General features: G+C 43.1%; 1 protein-coding gene across 3 annotated transcripts in view; it reads left to right on the forward strand.

The window, feature by feature from the left end:
* Positions 1 to 27,440, forward strand: part of DENND1B (DENN domain containing 1B) — a 297,081-nt gene that overhangs the window by 223,191 nt on the left and 46,450 nt on the right. For all 3 annotated transcript variants that reach the window (XM_075002439.1, XM_075002440.1, XM_075002441.1), the window contains 2 exons: positions 18,645 to 18,746; positions 26,776 to 26,866. In XM_075002439.1, coding sequence (XP_074858540.1) covers positions 18,645 to 18,746; positions 26,776 to 26,866 — 193 coding nt within the window. The remainder of the gene's footprint in view (positions 1 to 18,644; positions 18,747 to 26,775; positions 26,867 to 27,440) is intronic.

A 27,440-nucleotide genomic window follows, 5' to 3' on the forward strand; every position in this document is an offset into this window, starting at 1 on the left:
CATCTGAAGAAGTGGTGTTCTTCCTCGAGTGTCCCCGTGGGTGTTCCACGAGAGGTGTCGGGCTCGCCCCGGTGCCACAGATCGGATCTTTCCAGCAGTTTCTGCAAGACCGCACATGCGCCGGCGCACGCCGCTCCCTTGCGCGCTCCCGGCCACGTGCGTGATCCGGTCCCCTCCAGTTCCTTCTTAACCGCCATCGGCTGCAGACGGAATCTGCTCAGGCTGTGGCCAGAGTCAGCGTATTTAATGTTTTAAGTGTTTTGAGAGTTTCTTTTCAGTCTTTAAGTTAGCTTATTTTTCTTATTGCAAAAAAAAAAAAAAAAAAAGTATATAAAAGCCTTAGAAACAAGAGGAGCAGCGGAGGCCTGGGGACGTAAGGCCATTAGGCCTCCTGCCGCGGCAGGCTGAGTCCAAGAGGGGAACAAGCACAGAGAAGGTGCTAAGTACCCTATTAACAACTCAAAGACTCACCGCAATGTCCTCTTCAGGATTCAAGAAGAGTGAGTCATGCCGCGAAGCTATGCAGGCCTCCGATGGGCACAGTCAGTGTATTAGGTGCCTGGGGGAATCTCACGTCACCCAAAAATGCTCCTTCTGCGCAAAGCTCACGGCTAGAGCAAGGAAGGACAGAGAAATGCAGCTAAAAATGCTGCTCTTTGACAAGGCCCTCCAGCCAGACGTGCCGGAGCGGCCCCAACAAGAGGGACCCGCAGGGGCCCATAAAAGGAAGGCGGCTTCCCTCACCCCATCAGTGCAAAAACGGAGGAAGCTCTCGCCAACCCGATCCCTGCCAGCAGCCACAGCGAGCGGGATGGGTGCAGCACGTAGCCCCCAGCCGCAATCACAGACGAGCGGCGGCGGTGCGGAAGCGCACGTGGCAGAGGCTGAGCCTCCAATAATCAAACAGCCGGCCCGCACCGCGGGCAGAGCGGCGGCCAGGCAAGCGCCGGAACCGGCGGCACCGCAGCTAGCGGCACGGACCCCTGGGGCGCCGACGGTGCAGAGCTCGCAGGCACGCGGCCTGCAGGCGCCAGGGGAGACCACCCGCGCGGCACCGCAGCGAAGCGTGCCGAGCGCGGCGCCGACAGCAGGGCCGAGATCCCCGGCGCAGAAAGGGGCGGACTCAGCCCCACAGGGGAGGGGAAAGGCAGCAGAGAAAACCCGGCACCGCAGCCCTTCTCCAGACAGGGCTGCAGGGCTGCTCTCTCTAAGCCCTCCCCTTATGCTGCGAACTCCAACAAGGAGGCAGGGGTCTCCCCCAGTCTGCCCTGAGCCTCCCTCCCCGTTCCTCCAGCCAGCGTCACCATGGCTCGGGCCACCGTCGCCTTTTCTGGGATTTGACCCCCTGGAGTACTATCACAAATCAGTCTCACCATTGTCTCAATCACCCAGACGATCTCGCTCCCCCCAGACGCTGGGGGTATGCGCCTCGAGAGTGGTCCAGGTCTCCATCCCAGGAACCGTGCCCATGTTGCCATGGTCGCCCCTATCATGCGGGGCGTAGACACCATAGGCATACCCCCAGGGACAGGTCCCCTCAGACGGTTCACTATCCCCGAGGGCAATCGCGGAGGGGGACGGAAACGCAAATATCTCAGGGGGAGTTGATTCTGGAACCCCGAGATTTCCCCTCACAAGCCTCCAGCGAGAAGATGTATCACTGTCAACAGGACCCAGAGGGATCCAGAGAGGCTTACCCTAGTGGTTCCTCTCTGTCCTCCCCCGACGAGGCTACGGCCCCAGGGGACGTCCACCCCTCGGACGATCTCAAACAGTTCCAAGAGCTGTTTAAAAGGGTGGCCTTGACGCAAGGCATCCAAACAGCAGAGGTGCAGGAGAAGCACCATAAGCTCCTCAAAAACCTGAGACCTCCGGCCTCTTCCAAAATAGCTATTCTGCTCGACGAAGCAATTATGAGGTCCGCAACCACGATATGGCAGACCCCTGCGTCCGCTCCGCCTATAAACAAGAGAGCGGATAAGAAATACTTCGTCCCGGCGAAGGGCATGGAGTTCCTGTTCAGTCACCCACAACCAAATTATCTGGTGGTGGAATCGTCTCAACAGAGGTCGAAAACTTCTCAGTACAAGACAAGGGGAATGGACAAAGATGCCAAGAAGCTAGAGTTATTCGTCAGAAAGGTCTACTCCTCCTCTACCCTACTGTTGAGAATGGCAAATTATGCAGCACACCTAGCGAACCATAACTTTGACAATTACTCCAGGCTGACTTCCCTCATGGACTCGCTTCCAGAGGATAAGAAGCCGGTGCTGAAGGCCATCGTGCAGGAAGGCTACGCAGCCTCGAGGACAGGAGTTCAGATCGCCCTGGACGTAGCAGATACGGCGGCACGCTCAACGGCTACTGTAGTGGTCATGCGCAGGGAATCCTGGCTTCAGACATCAGGTATCCCGAGGGATCTGCAGGCGAAGATTGTTGATCTCCCCTTTGACACACAGAAATTGTTTGCTGAATCAACTGATTCGGTCCTTCATTCCAGTAAGGACTCAAGGGCTACTCTCAGAACCTTGGGGATTTATACCCCTCCATACAGGAAGAAAAAGTATTACTGTCAGCAAAGACGATACCCGTATCAACCCCAGCATGCTCACTACCAAAGGGGCTACGAGCAAGGGCGGCATCAACAGCACCAACAGTACAGAACTCCCAGGCAACGTTCCCAACAGAGCCATGCCTCCTCGGGGCAGGGCCAAAGGCAACAAGTTTGACGGACAGATCGAGGGCTGCACTATCACTACCATCGCGTAATGTCATCCAAAGCTTATGTTCCATCATTGCCTCCGACCATTCTACACCCAGTGGCAAAAGATCACCACAGACAAATGGGTACTGGAGATCATAGCCACGGGTTACGCGATCCCCTTCCAGTCGCTCCCACCGCCACGACCTCCACCCAGGCCCCATCTAAAGGACGCCTCCCACGAAGCAAGACTCAAGCAGGAGGTGGACCATCTTATGCTTATAGGGGCAGTGGAAAGAGTGCCGGAGCAACTCCAAGGGAAAGGGTTCTATTCAAGATACTTCCTTACAGAGAAGAAAACAGGAGGCTGGAGGCCCATCCTAGATCTTCGACGCCTCAGTCGGTACTTGCGCAAACAACGCTTTCAGATGATCACAGTCGCCTCTATACTTACGGCACTGGACGATGGAGATTGGTTCTCAGCCCTCGACTTACAAGATGCGTATTTCCATATAACAATCCACCCGGCTCACAGACGTTTTCTCCGGTTTATGGTTGGCAAAGACCATTTCCAATACAAGGTTCTGCCGTTCGGCCTCTCCTCAGCCCCCAGAGTATTTACCAAGACCCTGGCAGTGGTGTCAGCCTACCTGCACAGACAGGGGGTGTTTACATTTCCATATCTGGACGACTGCCTACTGAAAGGGGCCTTGAAGGAAGAGGTACTACGCATGATACACGTTACAGCAGGCACGTTCTCTTCGCTGGGCCTGGTCATCAACCTGGCGAAGTCAAAGATCGACCCCACACAGGACATAGAGTTCATAGGGGCACGCATAAACTCCATCACAGCAAGGGTTTATCTACCAGATGCCCGCTTTCGCGCCATTGGTTCCCTCGTACAAGTCATCACCTTCAGCCCCACAGTGCCGGTTCTAACGTGCTTACAGCTGCTAGGCCATATGGCAGCAGCAACGTTCGTAGTACAGAACGCCAGATTGCATATGCGCAGCATGCAGCACTGGCTGGCAAGCGTCTACAAACTGGCAGCACACACCGTCCGCAGGGTGGTGTCGCCCACGACAGAGGTGCGCAGATCCCTGCAATGGTGAGTGAACCCCAAGAACATGCTAACAGGGGTACCCTTTCCTCAACCACAAATAGCTATCTTTCTCACCACCGACGCCTCCCACATAGGGTGGGGAGCACAGATGGGCGAAAAGGTGACGCAGGGACTGTGGTCCCCTACGGAACAGTTGCTGCACATAAATATACTGGAGCTCAGAGCAGTGTTCAACGCCTGCAAACACTTTCAAGACCATATACAAGGCAAAGCAGTCGGGATCAATACAGACAATACCTCCACCATGTTTTATATAAATCGACAAGGAGGAGCTCGGTCCCGTGCCTTATGTGCGGAAGCAGTCCACCCGTGGAACTGGTGCATCGCCAACAATATAACTTTGAAAGCCTCGTATTTACCAGGCGCTCACAACGTGCAGGCAGACCAGTTGAGCAGGCACTTCGCACTCACACACGAGTGGCAGATCCGTTCCGATCTGCTACGACCAATTTTTCATGCATGGGGGTTTCCCCAGATAGACCTGTTTGCCACTCATCGCAACAAGAAGTGCCCACAATACTGCTCCAGGGTAGGACTGGGACGGGGGTCCCTGGGGGACGCATTCGCGATCTCGTGGAAGGGCCGCCTGCTATACTCATTTCCTCCCAAAGTGCTCATCCACAAGGTCTTGCAGAAAGCCAGGAGAGAGATATCCCGCATGATCCAAGTAGTCCCAACTTGGGATCGACAGCAATGGTTCCCCTTACTCCTGCGCATGTCGGACCGCCCACCGATGCCCCTTCCGGTGGCGCCGGACCTGCTCATGCAAGCCCAGGGGTCTATAGTGCACCCACACCCCCGAGGCCTGCGACTGCAAGCGTGGTTAATCCATGGCTCAGCTCCCTAGAGAGCACATGTACGGAGGGAGTGCAACAAGTCCTAGAAAGTAGCAGAAGGACTTCCACCAGGAAGACCTACAAGCAGAAATGGACTCGATTCACTGCATGGTGTTCTACCAAGCAATTAGCTCCCCTTGCTGTGCCTATACCTGTCATATTAGAATACTTACTGGACCTCAAGAGAGACGGACTCTCCCTATCCTCGTTGAAGGTCCACCTTGCCGCTATATCGGCTTTCCGACACGAAGAGAAAGGGCCCACGGTGTTCACCCATCCCATGGTTACCAGGTTACTGAAGGGGCTGGTAAACCTGTGCCCCCCTCGGAAACCACTTCCACCTTCGTGGAGCTTGGACCTGGTGCTTAATGCACTAACAGGACCACCGTTTGAACCCTTAGCCACAGTTTCCCTCCGCCTCCTTACGATAAAGACGACCTTCCTTCTTGCAATCACGTCAGCTCGCAGGGTGAGCGAGCTCGCGGCAGTTATGGCAACGCCACCCTGCACAGTATTTTCGAAGGAGGCGGTAACCTTACGGCTGCATCCAGCCTTTGTTCCGAAAGTTTCTTCAGAGTTTCAGATTAACAAACCTATAGTCTTACCCTCATTTTATCCAAAACCTCATAACTCCAACAAAGAGGCGCGCCTACACCTCCTGGACATGAGGAGGGCGCTGGCTTTTTATATAGACAGGACTAAGTCCTTCCGAAAAACGGATAGACTCCTAGTCTCTCTCGCTCCCAGATCAAAAGGAGAAGGTCTCTCTTCGCAGAGAATCTCGAAGCACATCGTATCCTGTATAAAAACGTGCTACGAACTTAGAAAGACTCCTTTACTGGCCCTGCCTAGGGCTCACTCCACCAGGGTGGTGGCGGTATCAACAGCCTTTTTCAAGGGCATGGTGCTAAAAGACATCTGCAGAGCGGCGACATGGTCATCCTATGACACCTTCGCCAAGCATTATGCCCTACACAGGGTATTCCAAGAGGATACCTGTCTCTCAACAGCGGTCCTTTCGGGGACAAGCTGCACATAACCCGATTACCCACCTCCTTTCTTGGGTTACTGCTGGGTAGTCACCTATCGTGGAGCACCCACGGGGACACTCGAGGAAGAAAGAGAAGTTACTCACCGTAGTAACAATGGTTCTTCGAGATGTGTCCCCGTGGGTGCTCCACCACCCGCCCATCCTCCCGGCTTTGGATCTCTGTTTAGTGTTTTTCAGGAGCATCCGAGGCGGTTGGTCAAGGAACTGGCGGGGACCAGATCGCGCACATGGCCAGGAGCGCGCAAGGGAGCGGCGTGCACCGGCGCATGCGTGGTCCATCAGAAACTGCTGGAAAGATCCAATCTGCGGCGCCGGGGCGAGCCCGACACCTATCGTGGAGCGCCCACGGGGACACATCTCGAAGAACCATCGTTACTACGGTGAGTAACTTCTCTTTTTACTTACAGTAGGTACTTGCCCACCTGCAAACTATTTTCCCATTTATCTCATTCATTTAAACAAAAAATTGAGCTCTAATAAAGTAGCTACATGTACGGCTCACTTAAGATTAGAGATGGGCTGTAGGATCTGACATGGGTAGGGAAGAGGCTAGCTAATTTGGATGTTCATTTTTTTTTTACATAGAATCCCCCCAGGCATCCTGTGGCAGAAGTCAAGAATCTTTTACTACCTCATAGCAAAGACTTGGAATCATCTTGTAGAACTATTTTAGGTTTGTTTGTTTCAGGAAGCAAGGCCTGCAGCGATCTTCCAGCAACCTCTAAGCACAGCTGGCGTAATTGGTTACACTGGCTGATTAGTTAAGCGTCAGCAGACCAGCTCTTAACCCCAGCAGCAGAAGCACTTCAGAGGTTGCTTAAAGTATTGGCTGTGGCTGTGTTAGCTCCTGTGCCAACCGTGGCCCCAACCTTGGGCCTGCCTTCCTTCACTTTGGATAACCTGCTCCTGAATCTTGGCTTCAATTTCTGGTGTCTGACTCTGACTCCAGGATCTGGTCTCTGACACAGGGCTCCAGCTCCACACTAACAACCCCTCTAAGCACTAAGCCTGACTCCTGGTGTAACCACTCATTACAATTACCCATGCCCCAATCACTAATAGGCTATTTAGCAAATCCAGCATGCTCAGGACCTATGATGTCCCTACCTTTTGGGGAAGAATAGTAAAATGATGCTTGTTTGGTGCTCCAGTGTTGTCATGATGTGATATTTCTGGCACTTCATCTGAATTCTGACTGTCTGATATCCTGGAATCAGCTCTTGTGAACGAAATTGTTGATGATTTTATGATAGATATGAGAGATCTACTTTTTTCAGTCTGTCAAAGTCTGATTTAGACGCTCACTGGATGGTGAGATATAGGAAAGTAGTGATGAGTTCTTTCTTGTTGCTCAAGCCTCTCTTTCCCAGGCTGCCATTTTTTTGGGAGCCTTCGATAGACTGACCCTTCACTGTCATTCTGACTGGCAGAATCAAGACAAGAGAGTTATCTTTTATTGGACCAAATTCTGCTGATGAGAGAGACAGATTTTTTCAACCACATAGGTCAACAGATTGTTGTAATTTGTTCCAAATGAGCTTTATCTGAAAGTGATTTGGAAACTTCAGCAGTTGCCTCATGGGTCTGCCCCTCTGCACTTTGAGTCTTCAGTGTTTGATTCTCTGCAATTTGTGTTACTGTTGTTTAAAAAAAAGTTTATTTCAATGTTTTTAATTCATCTCAGATATGTGAACAAGACAGTGTTGTTGAAGAGGAGCAGCTTCTCCTTGCTTTTGCCCTGGTGTTTGGTCTGGAAATTACTAAGGAACAGTTCCTTTTTGGTTCAGAAATCTGGTGGATTTCATCTTTGTGTTCCTTGTCCCTTTTAACGACCCCTTCTCTTTTTCTTATGGGGTTATTAAAAAGCCACCATTTTTCAACAATAGCTCTTTTTCCTATTTGAGAGACCCAAGATTTCTATTGTATCGATACTATTATGGCATTATAATATCAGTGGGCAAACAATTTTAATAAATTTCTTTGTAGTTCCTCCTATTGGGATCAAAGAATCACAGAATACTAGGACTTGAAGGGACCTCGAGAGTCCATCGAGTCCAGCCCCATGCCCCAATGGCAGGACCAAGTACTGTCTAAACCATCCCTGATAGACATCTATCTAACCTGTTCTTAAATGTCTCCAGCAATGGAGATTTCACAGCCTCCCTTGGCAATTTATTCCACAGTTTGACCACCCTGACCGTTAGGAACTTTTTCCTAATGTCCAACCTAAACCTCCCTTGCTGCAGTGTAAGCCCATTGCCTCTTGTCCTATCCTCACTGGCCAAAAAGAACAAGCTTTCTCCCTCCTCCTTATGACACCCTTTTAGATACCTGAAAACCGCTATCGTGTCTCCCCTCAATCTTCTCTTTTCCAAACTGAACAAGCCCAGTTCTTTCAGCCTTTCTTCATAGGTCACATTCTCTAGCCCTTTGATCATTCTTGTCGCTCTTTTCTGGACCCTGTCTAATTTCTCCACATCTTTGTTGAACTTCAGTGCCCAGAACTGGACACAATACTCCAGCTGAGGCCTAACCAGCGCAGAGTAGAGCGGAAGAATGACTTCTCGTGTCTTGGTCACAACACACCTGTTAATACATCCCAGAATCACGTTTGCTTTTTTTGCAACAGCATGACAGTGTTGACTCACATTTAGCTTGTGGTCCACTATAACCCCTAGATCCCTTTCTGCTGTAGTCATTCCTAGACAGTCTCTCGCCATTGTGTATGTGTGAAACTGATTGTTCCTTCCCAAGTGGAGCACTTTGCATTTGTCCTTATTAAACTTCATCCTGTTTACCTCAGACCATTTCTCCAATTTATCCAGATCATTTTGAATTATGACCCTATCCTCCAAAGCAGTTGCAACCCCTCTCAGCTTATTATCATCTGCAAACTTAGTAAGTGTACAGGAAGTTGAAGGCTGCTGTCAAACCACCCCTCACTCTTCTCTTCTGCAAACTAAATAAGCCCAAATACCTCAGCCTTTCCTTATAGGTCATCTGCTCCTGCCCCCTCATCATTTTTGTTGCCCTCCCTGGACCATCTGCAGTGTATCCACATTCGTTCTATACTGGGTGGTCCAGTATAGACACCTTTTTCCCCAAGACATTTGTCCATTACTGTGTGCCTTCTTTTGTGCAGTACCTACAGTAAACATCTGCTATACACTTCAGTAATGAGTTGCAGCATACGGCCTACTGCCCATCATGTTTTGTGTGAACAGGGCCCGCCTGAACTTGTTATGAGGAAGGCAAACTAATTCCAACTGTGAATGGGTCAATACAATGGAAAGGGAAAAATTCCTCCCACACCTCCCTCAATAGGGTGGCTAGAGTAATTCTTACAGCTCATATAGCCAATAATCTGGTACATTTACCACCAGAGTAGGGAGGGAGGCTGGCTAGGTGCTGCCAATCCTGATCTGTGAATAAGAGTGGGAAGGGTCCCAACACAGGAAGATCTTTCAAAACCCCTTATTCCTGGGTGATGAGTCAGCCACCACACGTGTATGGCTGGCTGTGTGACATCTGAAAGGAAGATGAAATATATTGATAAGCAGTGAAAGGACTCCCATCCTTGTGTATAAAAAGTCTACCTTCCCCCGTCCATTGCGTTGCCATGTAATTTTCCAAAGCTCTGACGTGGCAGATTGTGGGCTCACCACTCTCCCATAAGGTAACCAGTTCATCCTGGCCAGTTTCATCACTCTTTGAGCATTGCAAATGTAATATCATAGCATGCTTGTGCCAATGCATATTGAGAACTTCCAAAGCCCTTTGAATCTCTGGTTGACTGAGACACTCGCTCGCTGATTCTAAAAGCACCAAAACTAAGATCAAGAACATTGACCTAAAGCACCTCCTGTTCACTTTGACATATGGTACCAAGGATCTGAAAGAGATCCCTGAGCATGGAAACCCTGATGGAATGATAGAAATCCTCCCTAGGCCTCTACTACATAACCATCCTGCCACAAACTTTCTCACTAAGAAACCACCACAATGATCTGGTTAGCCCTTTAACCTAATGACAAATGTAATGGCCAAAATGCAATTCAAATTTATGATGAATGCCAGTTGATAAATTGCCAAAAACAGCAATTACCACAGGATTTTTTCCTCTGTAATGGACCATATTGCTGACTGGCCTTCCTGTTTCTGAACTTGCATAAAATCATGAAAGCTTTTCTCATAGCTCTCTCACTTGCAGGATTCAGCTTATCTGCAGATCATGCCAACAACTCTCCAACGCCAAGGTTCCATACCGTCAATGGGATTTGCCTGTGGCGCCCCACAATCCTTGGAGCACTGTCCTTAGCTTCTTCCGTTCCTTCTGTGATCACCTAGGTGCGATGTCATGGATGTGGGTGACCTATTCACCTTTGAGCAATGTATAGTGCTGTGGAAACAATTTCAGACGTAGTTGTTGTGATTAGTTGTATTAAATCTGTGCTAACTGGCCTGCCATCCATCAGATGCTATTAGCTCACTTTGTTGGGTGAGTGTAACTCCTGGCACCTCCACTTCCCCAAGCATGATAGCCTGCCTGGGATAATTGGTTGAGTGAGTGCTGTACTTGGCATCACCCATTCCTCATAGGCCACATCTGATCATCCAACACAACTGGGTGAGAGTGTGCTGCACATGATGCCCCCAGTCCTCCAACACTGATAGGCAGCTGCTAATAATACAACACATGTGGGGTGAATGAGCAATGCACCTGATGTCTGCACCCCCCAAACCCAATATGGTGTCCCTGATAGTACAGTGCACTGCCCCAGGCTCCCCCAGCCACTTGTCTGTGCTGTAACACCATTGCAAAGGCTCATGCCAGGGCTCAACCACCGCACTTACTGTACTCTGTGAAGTATTGGATGGCTCCCTTGTAGTCAGATAAACCAAGGGAGTGATGCAAATTCCCCACTTCCAGAAACTGTAGTGATGGATACAGTATGAAGATGCAAATGTCACCGACTGTATCTACTTTCCTATTGGGAGTTGTATAATATTTTCACTGGCACTGTGAAAGACTGTGCTTACATAAGAGAATTCATTCTGTAAATTAAAAACAATTATAGCACCACCCCGATTATCTGAACCCTGGTTTTCCAGTATTCCATTTTATCTGACACTGCCCCACTCGTCCAGCCCAGTAGGCAGGTTGCTGCTGGGCTGGGGGAGCGGGAATGTGGTGGGTGAAAAGGAATGTTGCGTAATCACAGTGAGGGGTGGAGAGGATGGCTCTCCCAGCCCCGCAGCAGCTGGCAACCAGGCCTGGGGAACTGGAAGCCAGCAGCGCAGCCCACCCTGGGGAACTGGAAGCCTGCCCAGCGAGCCAGCTCTGTGGCAGCTGGCAGCCCTACTGAAGCAGTCAGTCCCACAGCAGCCGGCCCTGAGCAGGCAACCAGCAGCTGGTCCAGGAAGCCAGCTGCAGGGTAGTTAGCAGCCTGCCCTGCAGAAGCCAGCCCCGGCCAGCCACCAGCCCCAAACTTTCTGGTTATTCAACCATTCCTCAGTCCAATTTATGTGTCAGATAATGGGTTTTTTTTACTTATAACGATATAAATTAGTTGACCATATTTTCAGAGTCAAAACTTTGTGCTTTTGTGGCACCATTTTTATGATCACAAAACAGCCATGCACTTTTCAAATTCGTTTATTGGGTTTTCTACTGTTGGCTTTTGATTCAAAAGCATATTTTTCAGATTGGTGGGGGGTTTTTCCAATACCCTAATAAGATATGTGTCAGATTCTATGTGCTAGAGGAATTTGGCAATAAACCTTATTTAAATGGCCCATCAGTAATAAGCCCAATGTAAGTGTAAATCTCCAGAAGTGTAGAGATGGTGGTAGTGTGGAGATGATGGGACATTACGCCGCTCCCCTCTTTTCTTGCAATAAAAACAGCCATCACAAAGTAAAGGAGAACCATGCCAATGCTCTGCTGTGAATGGGCCATTGGGCTGCTTGCAAGGGTTGTAAGAAATACCTATATATTGTTTTAACTCAGCACAGTAGACCAGAGGCACCTGTTTTCTGGCAATAGCCAGTGTCAGATGTTTCAGCACAGGGCAATTTCAAGTAATCCATTCCCTGTGGCCAGTCCCACCTTCTGGTATTTGGAAGGTTAGGGACACCAGGAGGATTGTTTTGCCTTCCCAACCCTCTTAACTAATTGCCTTTGATGGACCTGTCCTCCATGAACTTACCTATTTCTTTTCTGACTCAAGCTATATTACTGGCCCTTACAACCTCCTATGGCAACAAGTTTCACAGGTTGAGTGTGTGCTGTGTGAATAAGTATTTTTGTTTGTTTGTTTCAAGCCTTCTGCTTATTAATTTAATTGGGTAACCCTGTTTCTTGTGTTTATATGAAGGGCTTAATAATGATTCCCTATTCATCTTCTCTACACAGTTCATGATTTTATACGCCTTTCTTGGTCATCTCTTTTTTAAGTTGAACAATCCAAATCATTTTAAGCTCCCCACGTATGAATGGTGTTCCATACCCTTAATCTTTTTTTTTTTACCGTTCTTTACTGTCCCTTTTCCAATTATAATATATCGTCTTTGAGGTGGATTAAATAGAATTGCATGTAGTGTTCAAAGTGTCGGCATTCCATGGATACATATGGTAATTTATAATATTTTCTACCTTTTTATCTGCCACTTTCTTTATAGGTCCCAACATTCTGTTTGCTTTTTGACTGCTGCTTCAAACTGAGTGGATATTTTTAGAGAACTAGCCACAATGATACCAAGATTTTTTTACTTGAGTGGTAACAGCTAATTGAGACCCAATCATTTAGTATATAGTTGGTATTATTGTTTCCTGTGTGCATTACTTTGCATTTTTGAGCATTGAATTTCATCAGCCATTGTCCACTCACCCAATTTAGTAAGGTCCCTTTTAATTCTTAGCAGACAGCTTTGGACTTAACTATCTCAAGTAATTTGTTATCTTCTGAAAAGGTTTCCATATCTCTGTTTCCCTTTTCCCAGATAATTTATGATATATTCATTAGGAATCTCAATCCATGATTTTACGTAGTAAACCAAATTTTGCAATTTTGTAAGCAGAGGTAAGAGTTACATATCAGATGCAAAAATTATAGGAGTGTAATTAGCATGAGAATGTTGTCATTCAATTTGTGTGCAAAATTAGTATTGTTTCCACTTTATTTTAATGTTTCCTGTTGTTTGTATGCTGCATGCCCTTTTATCTTATCCATGTAAACATTGCAATCATTTCCCACATCACGTAAAACTTATGTATGCAATGTATACTGCTACACTGTTTGCATGGACTATGTAGTTGATGCCACTTTTTATGCCAGTGACACAAAGACTCTTATGGGGTTGTCTCCGATTAGACTAGGTTTTGATTTTCTAAAGCAGACTGTTCCAAAGTTACGAATTATCTCCTTGACACCACAAGTACAAGATATACTTTAAGACCTCTACTCTTCAGAAATTGAGCAATCTGCTAGCCCTTCTTTTAAGTCACTTTTCATTAATGTCTCAACTTACCATTAGTCAAGGTTTTGTTTGAGTCGTTTTCTTTAATGTTAGATGGTTTATTATCCTATTACCCTCTGCCCAAAGGGGATATAATTTCAATATCTTTTTCTTTTGTATGACTTGATTTTTCTCTTGCCTAACTTTTTGGAGGGAAGCCAGAAATTTTAGACAAAAAAATAAATCATGGTAGTTGTTCATATTCTTTACTCTTTTTTAATGAGATACATTTTAGGAAGATTATTTGTTTCATTATTGTATATAAAATTGATTATATGTCTTCCCTATGTTATCATGACGAATTAGATTTTTATCATACCAGTACTTCTTCCTCTCCTTCCCAATATTTTTAACAAATCAATAAACAATTTTTCTTCTTTGCTTATTTTATGATGTTAGATTTATTCCTTAGCAAGCATAGACTTCCACTCCCATTCGTTACATTCACTCTTCTTTGCAAAAATCAACCTGCTTCCTTACTCAACTTTTCTTGTTGTCTGAACACAGACTGAGGATAGGCGTATCTGGTTAACCAAGATGTTTCTATTGGGTGAAAAGACGTATTCACAGAGTGTTGTGAGGCAGAGTTCCCTCTTATTTTTTTCATCCAGGGCTGTCATCATTTTGTTCTGTGCTCCAAAGCAGATGTGCACCACCATAGAAACACATGGTGCCGACTAAGGGTGCTCTGTTAATCAGCTAGGTGGCATCTGAATGTCTTGTGGGCAAACATCCAGGCACTCAGCTTACAAGAAGTGCTGGTGTTAGGGTATATTTAATGCTTGGGACTGGTGATTCTTGTTCTTCCAGTCTGGCCATGCCTTCTTCCTGGGCATTCTCTAGGGATCAGCAGTCAGGTTAACGGTTTTGCCTTCAGCGTGGCGTACAGGTTCACTTACCTGTGGGAAAAATATATGCCTATGGCTTTTAGGATTTTCAGAATTTTATTGTTATGATTTAGAGGACAGACGTCCCTTGCAATGAGATCTGATTTTTCTTAACACTTTTCCCAGAATTTGGGCATAGGTTTCACAGTGGATACAGCCATTTGTGGGGAAAAAATCTGATTCATGGCCTTTGGATTAGTTGCAGCACTTTCATGCAGTAATTTTAATCCTGGTACCATTAGATGCTCTCTTGTTACAAAGTGCAATTGTTTAATGTAAAAGTAGAGATGATTTTTAAAGACTCAATATTTGTTTTATGATAGAGCAGCATTGGAGACTTGTTCTCATAATGTAACCAACACAAAGCTACTTTATACCAAAACTGTGTTAAATTTGTTAAATAAGCTTTAATATTAAATGATAGTGAGTAAGTGATGTAAGTGTTGCACCTTTTTGGTCACAAAGAAGAAAGATTAGGAAATTTCTGAACTAATTCTATGCATTGACGTAATTAGAATATGCTAACAGAGATTGAGTTTAATTTTAATATGCTCATATATATTTAGCTTAATATTTTGTGTTTAACTTGAGCGTTCCAGATGAGTCTGCATAAATAGCATAATGAAAATGTGAATGCGGATTCAAGGACTGATTCCTGCTGTGTGTGTCAGCCCTTAAAAGCGGGTGTGTGGGGGGAGGGCAGAGAATCTATAGTAACTGTTGTTAAAAGATTGTTATCTTGTATGGGCACAGCTTGTTTGGTCTGAGCATTAGCTACCTACTTCTCAATATAGAATCCCTACTGGGTTTTGATCGAACTTTCTTTGAAAGTACATTGTAGGTCAATACTAAAGAGGCTGATGGACTGTGTGCTGGTAAAAAAATCACTGAAATGTTCCTCCAAAATGCAGAGTTTCTGAATTTATTCAGTCGTATTTGTAACAACAAACGTGTAGCTCATATAAAAACAATTTACATATTTTTATTCATGTTTACTAATTTATTCTACTTTTGTAAAACATGTCAGAGTCCTTTTTTAGTTACAAATCAGGGTTATTCTTCACACAGCTTTATGTTAAAATATTTCACCCAATAAAATATAAGGCATAGCGCTTGAATAACTGTGGCGTGAGTTAAATTGCTAGATGGAGTTTCAAAAGGACAAAGGATATGCTGAAGATAATGCATTGATTTGAAAGATTCTGATGGTTCTAAAGGAATTCTTATTCTGTATTTTCGATCTCCTGAATAGAATCTTTTAAACTGGTGAAACTTTTAAAGCAAGCTTGTTTTAAACAGGTGAGAATAAAAATAAATTAATGTATTCTTAAAGTCTTTTGTTTTATGGAATCTTTTTGTGGATTTAACATGGTTGCCCAACCTCTGAATCTAACTTGCATTGCAGCCGATGGATTGACTGGAAATATGGTGCCCCTGTGGATGCCAAAAAGAGCCTGCTGAGAAGCACCCCTCTCTAGGTTTTAAAAATATGTATGAAGAACCCCTCTCAGCAAAGTCATTCCATCAGAAAGGCAAGATAATGCCCCAGAGCCCACACATCTCTGGCTGCTAGTGTTTTTGGTATTACTAGCCGCTCTTCTACCCATGCTTTATTCTGCTTCTTATACTGGGGACCTAGCCTCTCCTGTATGGGTGCCTTGGGAGGGAATATTCTCACTTCCTCTTTCCAGGATTTTTAATCATTGGAGTATAGTTTAATCCTGACATTTTCAAAATAAATATTTAAACATAATTTCCTTCTTTCTTTACCTTTTGTGTCCTGAGTTTGAGGTTCTGTAGTATTTCAAGGCAGATACTGATAACATCGCAGTAGGTTATCTGGGCTCTATAACAGGTTTAGATGCTTATTTATTTACAAAATATGCCAGTTTGAAATTTCAAGTGCATGTTAAGGAACAATCATTACAAACTGACTGTGTTTCTTCAAGAATCATTAACTTCCCACACTCAATAGTGTGCCACAAGTCACTTTCTCTGGTAAAGGAGTGTCTGATAAAGAAGTATCAGAGGGGTAGCCATGTTACTCTGTATCTGAAAAAACAAGTCCTGTGGCACCTTATAGACTAACAGATATTTTGGAGCATAAGCTTTTGTGGGCAAAGACCCACTTTGTCAGATGCAATATAAAGAGGTGGACCTTGCAGTGTACTTGAGATGTACTGAACAGATGAGAAAGTATGTTCCAAAGGAGAAAGGCGCTCTCAAAACCACCATGCTTCCAGTTTGCAACCATTGAAATCTGGGGATTCAGTTTAGGAAGTTCTGCTACCTCAGGTTTTGTGAGCATTTGTGAAAAATGTGCCGAACAGTCGTAGCTCATCTGAACAAGGAAAGATTTGGAGGAAATGGGGGAGCTGGTTGGTGATGAATTTTTCAGAGATGCAGATGTTCTGTGGTGCCCAGAGGGCACTTCAACCACATCCTCTCATAGACTGTGCAGGGGCCTGATAGCACAAACTGTAATCTGTTCCTGTAATATTTTCACCCAGGCTGGGTGGCCAGTTGAGATGGCACAGTCACCTGGGTGATCCCAGGGCAGTATGACAGTCCCCTGCCTGGTGCATTAGTTGGCTTATCACAGAAAAATCATACCATTATGCCCAGGCAGGGGTCATTTCAAGGAGGGAAAATGTGGCTGAAGGACCAGTTGAGATGGCAGTCACCTGGGTGATCTCTGGCACAGTGTCATTCTGGCATGTGGGTATGACAGTCCCCTGTCAGGCATGCTAGTTGCCTGATGAGGCAAAAGTCGTACCTAAAGATGTTCTTTCTGTGGGAGAAAAGCAGCTGAGCAACCAATTTACACCTTCTGAAGCCAGTCTGTTTGGTTTTCTTTTGCCTGGGATTCCCTCCTTTTCCTTGTGAAAAAATGGCCGTTTGCATTGCCCTCATTCCCCTCCCATGGAAGGCAATGTGGGAAAATGATATCACATACCCACAACCATTTGTGGAGCATTTTTTCCCATACTGCACCCGCAAAACAAAACAAAACCGAATGCTATTGGGCTGAGGGAACTGGGGGGATAGGTTCCCACAATGCACTGTTGCAACAGTTGATCTTTGGCAATTTAGTGTGGCAGCACTAACTTGAGTTTGTGGGAAAGTGAAGATACTCAAATTTGAATTTATAACACCCAGTATTACAAATTTGAATTTCATAAATTCAAACTTATCTCATAGTGTAGACATAGCTTAAGACTGCCAGAATTAATAGGAGGAGGAGGAACAGTGATCATTGGCATAAATGTTTGTCTTCAAAGTAGCCTGCAGTTTGTGTCTGAAAGGCTCTTGTGTTTCATTATTATAAAAGATCCACAGGGGAAGTGTCTTTGATCTTTTTTCTTCTGAAAGCTAAAAGTGTCATTTACCGTATTCTGGGCTTTCACCATGTGTGGAAATCTGTGGTAGTAAAATGTTCTGTTAGCTGAGTCAGGTGTGCATTCTAATGTTCTATGCTCAAATTGTCTGTCTTACCTAAATCTGGGGAAATCTCCTCCAACCTGGTTTACTTTTTACCCATGAAAGCATATTCTCTTGAGGGTCAGGTCCTTTGCCTGCATGGCAATACTCCCTGCAGTATATCTCTCTGAATCATAATCATGGAAATAGTATGCTGACTATACATTGACATATTAAATATTTAAAATCTTCTCTCTGCTAGTGGAGTTTATGAAAATTAAACAGCTACCAGAAGAGTGTAATTTAGGGGATTCTTCTTACTGTTATTTGATGTGATCTCTGTAGAGTAATGATAGATACACTTTTATGCAAATAAGGGATAACACAGGGAGTTACAATTTACTATTTCCCATTACCTAGGTTAGCATCTATTAGCTTGTTGTAAATACTGTGTATATTTACTTTCTCATCCATGTATGGTTTTGATAGGTCTACTCAATGTTCTTCAAATTATTACCACCTTTTCCAAACGAGAGACAATTTACTGTGTTAACGATTTATCTTTTCAACCTTTCGTATGACTATGTAATGACTCCCAGAAAAGACAGGAGTTTTTAATTTGACCATGAAATTGTTGAAAGAAAATTGTTATGGTTTCTTTCCTACATAATCAAATTTGCTACCCCCATACATTGTTATATTTAGTATGGCAAATAGATAATCTGTTGATAATCAAATGATGTTGGTGTCAAGTCAGAATTTGCGCTTGACATTGAACTCACTTGAACACAAGTAATTTTATCAGGTGTCTCATATTCAACATACAGAAGTATGGTTATCCTAGTTAAGATTTGTAATTTTTGCAGGGTATTTTCATAATTAAAATGTATTTTAGTAAAATCTTCAAAGGAATCAACATGTTTTGTTTCTATGGTGTTTTGTTTCACCATCTTTGTCTGCTTTTATATTCAGTAACCATATATTTGAAGGGCAATAAATGTATATGTTAGCTTTTAAGGGGGGAAGTTAACGAAGGAAAACTTTAAATGTGCCAGGACTTGTTATGGCTAGGAGTACTTTCTAACTCAAACTCACTGTTTAAATTTAGGGAGAGCCTGTCACTTTCTGTGAGGACAGTTTTGTGAAGCATCGTTCCAGCACTACCAAACAGTTCCTGGAAACTGCAGTGAATCTTCAACTTTTTAAACAGGTATGACAGGCCAATTGACCTCTTGTTCTTACGGTTTCCTTCTAACAGATATCAGATATCTATGTTCTCCTCTCCGCCTCTGTAACTCCCCCCACCCCGGCCAGCTTTTGAAAGCTCTCAAGAAGACAATTTTGAAAGGGAATATAGGAGAGAGGGGCAATGGCAAATGTTTAACTCCAGTGAGCATGGAAGAAATTTTCCCAGTTCCATTGTATCTCAGTGTAGGCAAGACACTGTCCCCACGTTTATGTCACAAAGGAGTGGCAGTGTCTGCTCAATAGCTGACTGAGAACTCTTTTCAAAATGAAAAAACAAGGTCTCTCTTGCTTAGTTCGAGATCTTCAGCTTCTTCAGCGTAGCTATCTTTTGGTCAACAGGTAAAGGCACTTACGTGAGTAAGAGATTGTGTTTGATTTAAGTATCGAATCCAAACTGTGCTTGCTTCTTTAATTAGTAAACACCACTAAAAAAGCATACACAGGTTTTTTCAAACTCAGAATCTCAGCCAAACAAATAAATTAATAGTTCCATGAAAATTCCTCCATATATAAGTTAGAAAGTATAGCATAAACAATACATGGCTTCAGCAAGATCCATGATGTACTTTTTTCATGCTATCACCTCCTGGCTTTTCTCTTTGTCCCTCATTTGATTCCCTTTTGTAATTTAGTTGTTTGAAAGAGAGTCAACAGACCAGCCATAAAATTGTGGACCAGTAAGTTTATCTTTGTTTGTGGGCACATCTGAGAACATGTTAATGAATAAAGTGAGAAAACTTCTAGGGGGAAAAAAAGGGGCTGATTGAAGCTACCCTGAATTAATTCAGGCAGGGGAGTGAATGCTTAACTAATCTACTGGACTTCTTTGAAGATACACTGCCATAATAGATAAGGAAAATTCATTGGATGTGGGATACTTTGATTTTCAAAGAGCATTTGATAAGTTTCTGAATCAAAGATTAATAGCTAAGGTAGAGTTGTTATGGACTATAAGGAGCTTGTGGTAGTCATAAACAGTTAACTTTTATCCAATTAGAAAAGTATGGAAATACCCACAAATAACACAAACACAGACTTTGTTCCAGGGATCAACTCTTAGAATCCAACTTATTTTATTTTACTGTATATGTTTAGGGACAGAGCTTTCCAGTTTAGAAAGTATTAAAAGAGGTGTGTTAAACATTTATAAGTGTTCAGAAGGTTATGATTGGTGGCAGAGAAAATAATACAATGTGAAAACATCATTAATTTTACTGTTGTGGTCCAATGCTAGATGTTTCTCGGTACCTTCCTCCTGTCAAGGATATTTGTCAGGAGACCACTACTGCACCTACTGAAGAGTCTGAATTGTGATCTGAGCATTGCAGCAGATCCTCAGATGCATTAAATGAAAGTAATTTCACTGACGTTAATGGAAGTATTGCTTAACACTAGCTTTTTCACATCTAGCTTGTGCATCATAATTTGTTTAATTTTAAAAATCACTTAACAAGTTTATGATTTTTCTGACATTTGTCCATGCTGAGGAAGGTATCATATCTTTGAAGATGAGACTATATGAAAATTATTTTATTTCTAATGTTTTAATAGATAATATATTGCCTTTCCTTTAGTTTTGTTTTGCTGTTTTTCCTCCCACTTCTAAATTAATTCACAGCCCAGCTGTCTTGTCTCCAGCAGTTCCTTGCTAACAACTGGGCTGCTTTCCAGGTTGTTTGTGTTTTAAAAGGCTAAGATGAGTTGTTTGGGGTCCTGATAGTAAGCATTCTTTTTAGCAGAAAATAATTCTTGAAAGCAGCCTAGGCATCTAGGCTGGACAGTCTGGATTAATGGCAAGCCAATGCCAATTTTTGCTGCAATTTTCTGCATATAAACTTGGTCTGCTATTTTCAGAAGTGCTGGGGTTGTTTTTTTTGTTTTTGTTTTTGTTTTGTTTTGTTTTTGTTTGTAACTGATGTCTATTCTTACTGCCAGGCTACATAACACTTCTTAGTAGCTTCCATATGTTCCATGGTGGTATTGCACTGGAGATAAGTTGAATCAAGTAGCATTGCATGGCTCTATCAGCTCCCAGTAAAGTTCATGTTCTGATAGCTGAACCTAAATTATCCAGAACAAACACTTGTCTTTGTTGCCTGTTGTTCATTGCATTTAACTAAGCTTATTCTATATCCCACATGCTGTTAGAATGATAATGTGAATTATTAAGCTTCATAATAGAAATTTAATATGAAAGATGTCCTGGCTGCTATTGAAAGCAATAGTTGTGAAATGGATTTTTCAAGATGTCTGAGTTTGATCAGAAAGAAGCATAAAGACAATAATGTTGCACCTAATGCTTTTGTTATCTTTTGTTGTAATTAGTTGATATGTTTTGTTTAGCACGTGTCTTAGGTAACTGCAGTTATCAAAAGTCTATCTGAATATTGTATTAGCACAGTGAATAACTTTGCAAATGTTGACATTAAAATAGTAAGTGGTGTGAGAGGGTTAGGCATTTTAGTCTGTAGTCTCACAAATAAAAGCAGTCCTGTAGCACCTTAGAGACTAACAAATTTAGTAGGTGATGAGCATTCCTGGGTGACACCCATTTCTTCCAATGAAAATGGAGTAGAAAAACAGAAACCAGGGTTTATATAGCAGTGAGGAAGGGAGCAAGAGGATAGGGAGGGAAAAAAAGGTTACCTATCCCAGGTAGAACCAGTGAATAAAGCAAATTAAGTAGGATGTGAACCATTTCTGTTAATATCAAAGGTGAGGAAATTGCCCTTGTAATGCATAGATAGTTGAGATCTCTCTTCAGGCCTAGGTTGATGCATTATATTTGCAAATTAATTCCAATTCAGATGCCTCGCCCTGTAATCTTGTGATTAAAATTATTTTGTAGAAGAATGGCTTCTTTAAAATCTATTATTGAATATTCAGGGAGGTTAAAGTATTTCCCTACAGGTTTATGTGTATTCCAATTCCAAATGTTGGATTTATGTTCATTCATCCTTTGGCAAAGAGACTGCCCAGTTTGTCCAATATACCTAGCAGAGGGACATTGCTGGCACAATGGTGGCACATATCACATTAGTGGATGTGTATGTGTATGAGCTCTTGATGGTGAGGCTGAAGTGGTTATGTCCAGTTACGGAGTCACTTGTATAGATGGGGACAGAGATGGCAGTGGAGTTTGTCGCAGGGATAAATTCCTGGGTTACTGTTTCTGTGGTATGGTGTGTGGCTGTTGGTGAGTATTGTCTTGAGGCTAGGTGGCTGTCTGTAGGAGAGGACTGACTGGTCACCCAGCCCTATGAGAGTGAGGAATCATGTTCCAATATAGACTAAAGGTTGTCAATGGTGCATTGGAGGGGTTTAAGCTAAGGGCTATATGTGATGACGAGTGGTGTTCTGTTATTTTTCTTGTTGGACCTATCACGATGTGGGTTACTTCTGGGTATTCATCTGATTCTGTCAGTATGTTCTTTAACTTCCCCAGGTGGATAAGAAAGTTTTAAGAATGCTTGATAATGGTCTTGTAACTTTTTGTCTCTCTTGGTGTGATTGACATAGATAGGGTTGTATCTTAGGGCTTGTTTGGAGATAATGGATCGTGTGATGCGTCTTGGATGGAAGCTGGAGGCATGTAGGTAAGGAATGGTGGTCAGTGGGTTTCCAGGATAGAGTGCTGTATATGTGACCCTCATGGATTTGTGCTGTAGTTTGTAGGAAATGGCTCTCTTGTGTGGAATGATCCAGGCTGAGGATGATGGTTGGGTGGAAGTTGTTAAAATTCCTGTGGAATTCTTAAAGGGTCTCTTTACCATGGGCCACATGATGAACATGTCTTCAGTGTAGCATAAGTAGAGGAGCAGCACTAGCAGGTAGGGGTCAAATAAATGTTTTTCTAGGTCAGCCATAAAAATTTTGGCATATTGTGGAGCCATTCAAGTGCCCATAGTTGTGCTGCTGACTGGAAGGTATAAATTGTCCCCAAATTGGAAATTGTTGTGGGAGAGGAGAAAGTCACATAGGTCAGCCACCAGATGTTCTGTGGCATCATCAGGATAGTGTTCCTGATGGCTTGTAGCCCATCCTCATGTGGAATATTGGTGTAAAGACCTTCTACATTCATGGCTGTGAGGATGGTGTTTTCAGAAAGATTTCTGATAATCTGTACTTTCCTTAGGAAGTCAGTGGTGTCACAGAGGTGCTCTGAGTGGTGTCTCAGTGGTGTCTAGGATAGCAGTGGAGAGAGTCAGCATAGCAGGATAATCCTGCTGTAAGGGTGCCAGTGTCTGAGATGATGGGATGCCTGGGGTTTCTAAGTTAATAGGTCTTGGTTAGGATATAGAACACTCCTGGTTGGTGTCCTAGGGGGCATATCTGCGTGGATTTGGTCCCAAGCTTAAGCAGAGAGTTTCTTGAGCAGATGACATAGTTTCTTTTGGAATTCCTTGTAGTCTGTAAACTAGTGCAAGACACACCTATATTTGCTTTGTGGAAAAGAAAAGGGGAGGAATTAAAAAAAAGAAAGCCATTTGAATTAAATAAATCAAAAAGAGCAAGCATTCTGGGTTTAGATACCATGTTCCTTTCCTTAAAGCATCTTAAATGATTAATATATTGCCTGCTTTAACTCTAAGAAGTGGCTTTACTACATTTAAATTCTTGTTGGCTTTGCAGCTGAGGGAAAGGCCTTTGCATTATTGCATTGTCAGAAGTGGTAACTACACTCCAGTTTTAGGGTAAACTTTTGGCCACGAACACATTTGCACTACTCTGTTCAAGTTAGTGGTGTAGCATTGATGTAATGGAGGGCAGCCTTTGTTACTGCTGTTGTTGTGTTAGCCACATAAAACACAGATTTTAAATCCCAGAATAGAATTTCATAGGTAGAAATTAGACTTTAAAAACAGGTATTTTCAAGACAAAATGCATTAAGCTTGTGCAGGGTACACATTCCATCAGTTTTTGTAATGACCTCCAAGTCAAACATAAACAAATCTTGAAAATTAAGAGTTGAGGTTAAATTGAAAAGAAATCTAACCACTTTATCTGTGTCTCGAAGTGACATAGTGCAGTAAGAATACAATTATGATTCATGTCTATTTGAATTTGTGGACCCAGATCAAACTTGTTTTTAAAGACACACAGAAATCATGAAAGGTCTTTTAGTTATGTAATTTACTAGTGTAGAATTTGGCCCCAGGCAGTGGTGGCAGGAGGAGAAGAGGAACGGACTAGAAAATGACACTGAAGAACTGAGTTTTGGAGCGAAAGGGAGGCTCAGCCATGTACTAGGGAGAAGGTGCTAACAGGAAGCTCTGGGAGAAGTGGACCAGGGAAACTCTGCTGTGTTTGGGGCAAAGGAAAAAGCTCCTATCAGCTGCCACCAACCTAGGGTCCCTGTAACCAAGCCCAGAGTGACTCTTCCCACCCAGCCTTCCCTTGGAGAGTTGCTGTAGCAGAAGAACAGGCCATCAGGACCATTTGAAGAGTCTTGACCCATACTAGTGACATGTCTATGATGCAAGTGGCTCAGTAAGTGGAGACCTATGCCTCTGAAAAGACCTGAGGCAGTAGAAGGGCCACTGTGAGTCTCTGAGGCATATGACAAAACCTGTCAAAAAGTGCAGAACCTATGGGGGGGTTGACGAGGGACTTGTTACAACACGAAATCCTGCATGGACATTAGCTCATATTGTATCCTCAAAGAGTAAAATTCTTTGAGAACTCTCAGAGATCCACTATTCTTAATACTAAGGAGCTAATACCCAGAAGTAAGAATTCTACCAAAATGAGGTCTGCAAAGAAGCAAATATTCACGTAAGTATTTTCCCTTCTATGTTGTGCAGTGTCACTGAGTGGTTTGTCAGTAGGGGGTGTCAACTCAGTTTTTGTGGATCTAAAAGCATGAGTCTCTGCTGCCTGAACCAAAAGACCCAGATCTCCTAGCTCTGTGATGATACAGACTCAGAAGCCTTTCTGAGGTCCTGAGTACAGAAGGGGACAGAGAGCCATGCTCTGTATTATTGGGCTCAACTAACATTACCAGATCTTTCTACTATGTACTACTTCAAATTTTTTGAATGGCTTTGCTCTCACTTCTGATACTCAGTATAATTAATAATAATAATATCACTTCCTTCAAACAAGTTTCTATAGTTTTAAAGATTATATTTGGCAGTATTTACTTTTAAATGTTTTACAGACTAATCTGTGCACAGAAAACTCTCTGCATTTTCTGTTGATATTTTACTTGGGGTGAGAGTGGCTGTAAATCTTCTGTTGGCTTATGGCATAGAGTGAGTTCATAACTTTCCCTAAAGAGATAATGTCTTGCAGTTCAAAGACAGCTTCCTGAACAGTGGTAGCTAAAGATGCTCTTATGGCTCTTATCTCTTTTTCTTACTGTGAAATAATCCAGTGATCCCACCGTGGTCTGACCATGAACCAAACCCATTTGGAAAGAAGCCTATTTGGAGTTAAAATGAAAAAATAAAAGGGAGTTTAGCCAGGAAAGTGCAGGGAACGATTATCTTCAACAGCGTGTGCTCTATTATTGTTGCTGGTGGAATTTTTTTGTACTTAAAGAACGGAGTTTGTTTCATGTCATCAGTCTATCCACTGACAAGCATCAGATTGCCACTGACAGTGCTGTTTAGCTAATCTGTGATAATGTATGACAGTCAGGCAAATAATTAATTTCTGCTAGTTTGTGTGTGCTATTTTAGTAACAGGGAATAATTAGTAACTCCTGCTAGAAAACGAATAATCAGTAAAATAGTTTCTCAATTTATCTCTGCTCAGACTTGAGCTAACCTACACAAATTAAAATGCATGGACTAGTTACTGAAAGCATTCTAGAAATGCTAGGGCTTCTTGCCTTAATCCTGTAAGGCAAACAGAGTTCTTAAAATAATGTGTTCATTTCCTCTGGGAGGTTATATGGATTATGTTTGGTTTATGCTCATCATTCTTTGTTTCTGGCATATTTGAGCCTCATACTTAGCCTTTGCGTGCACATGTATGCACATACAAATGCATGTACTTGCATATGCATCTGAATATGGACAAGTGTTAGAAACTGCATTTGCAAATCCCACTAAGTGAAAGTTGTTTTATGAGTGAAATTCTGATGCTTCCATGGATTCATGCTCATATACACAAATATGCCAGTGTTAGAATTTTCAAGCATGGAGACACATATGTATTTGCACCTGACAAATGTGCTGTATGAGCACACGATGCGGTGCACGCTGGCAGAGGCCAAGCTTAAAATATAGCTTTGTATTACACAGTACTTCTGTTTTGGCTCTCAGTGCGTTGAGTTCTCCTACGCTTAATATTCCTCCAGCTCTCTTCTTGTTGTTGCCACTAATCTTTCATGTTTCAACTACAAGCTTCTCTCTTTCCACACACAATGATTGTGACCAAAACTTTTCTCAATTTGCAAAACTCCTCACCCAGCAGAATTTCATCCAGAATGTATCCTCATCCAGAATGTTCAAATGTACAGTCAGTGGAAATCAGATATGCCAGCTCAACATTGCTTTGGACTAATGCAAATCGTTCTCAGTTTTCAACTAGTGGGTTTTGGGGTTTTTTTGGGTTGTGGGGTTTGTTTGCTTGCTTGTTTGTTTTGATTCAGTGATACTTACCTGAAAATGAATCAGGGATATGAGATAAGAAGTTTTTGACCTTTCAAACACAACATGAAAGAACATCTCCATATCTTTAAATGATTGAAAATTTTGTTCTATGAATGTTCTTGTTAGTTTAAAATATTTTAAGTTTTTGTACTCACATGCAACAAATAACACTGCAAGAGAGTAGTAAAGCACTGGTACAATAGTGATAATATTTCTGTCACTTGTATTCATATCTACTATTACAATATCTTTCCAAAATTATTACAGCGTTCTTGTGATTTTTTTATATTCTCATTAACATAGACATTTTACATATAACATATATAGTTTAATGTTGCAAAACCTGAGGAATTGCCAGACTAGTATTGACTCAGGCATTTTATATTGCAGTTTATCGAGGGCCGACTATCAAAGCTAAATGCAGGAAGAGGGTTCTCTGATGCTTTTGAAGAAGAGATCACTTCTGGGGGCTTCTGTGGAGGTAAAGCATTATTTCATGAGCATTTGTTTCTATCAGGGTCAGCAACCTTTTGGAAGCGGAGTGCTGAAATTTGACCTTTAACCTTTATCTACAGTTTGAATGCCTGTGATACTTTTTGAAGTCACTAAGAGTCCTGCTCACAACAGCTTCATTAATAAATAAAGATGCAGAGCCACCGTTTAGGTGGTGGTTGCTAGCATTAGCTGGTCTTTTGTGAATCCACAGACTTTGAGCAAGCTCCCAGCTGCATGCGTGAAGAGAGGTAAGGCTAAGCTCTCGCCTGGTGTCCCGATGAAAATCAGCTTGCATGCCACTCTTGGCACCCATGCTGAGCTATATATATAGATCATTCTTTTGTATATCTCTATATCGGTATAATTGCCTATTCCACAAGAATTGTTCGGGGAAAATATCATATTGACCTGAACATAAACTGAATAAGTGCTTAATATACTGTTTGTCAGATTAAATGCTTCTAAATGATTCTTAGCATGGTTTCTGTCCATATAATCAGAAGCAAAATAGCTAACTAGCTCTTTAGCCATACATTTGCAGTGCACTAAATGAAAATAAA

This window comes from Carettochelys insculpta, chromosome 9, assembly GCF_033958435.1.
Source record: "Carettochelys insculpta isolate YL-2023 chromosome 9, ASM3395843v1, whole genome shotgun sequence".
NCBI classification, from domain to species: domain Eukaryota; kingdom Metazoa; phylum Chordata; order Testudines; family Carettochelyidae; genus Carettochelys; species Carettochelys insculpta.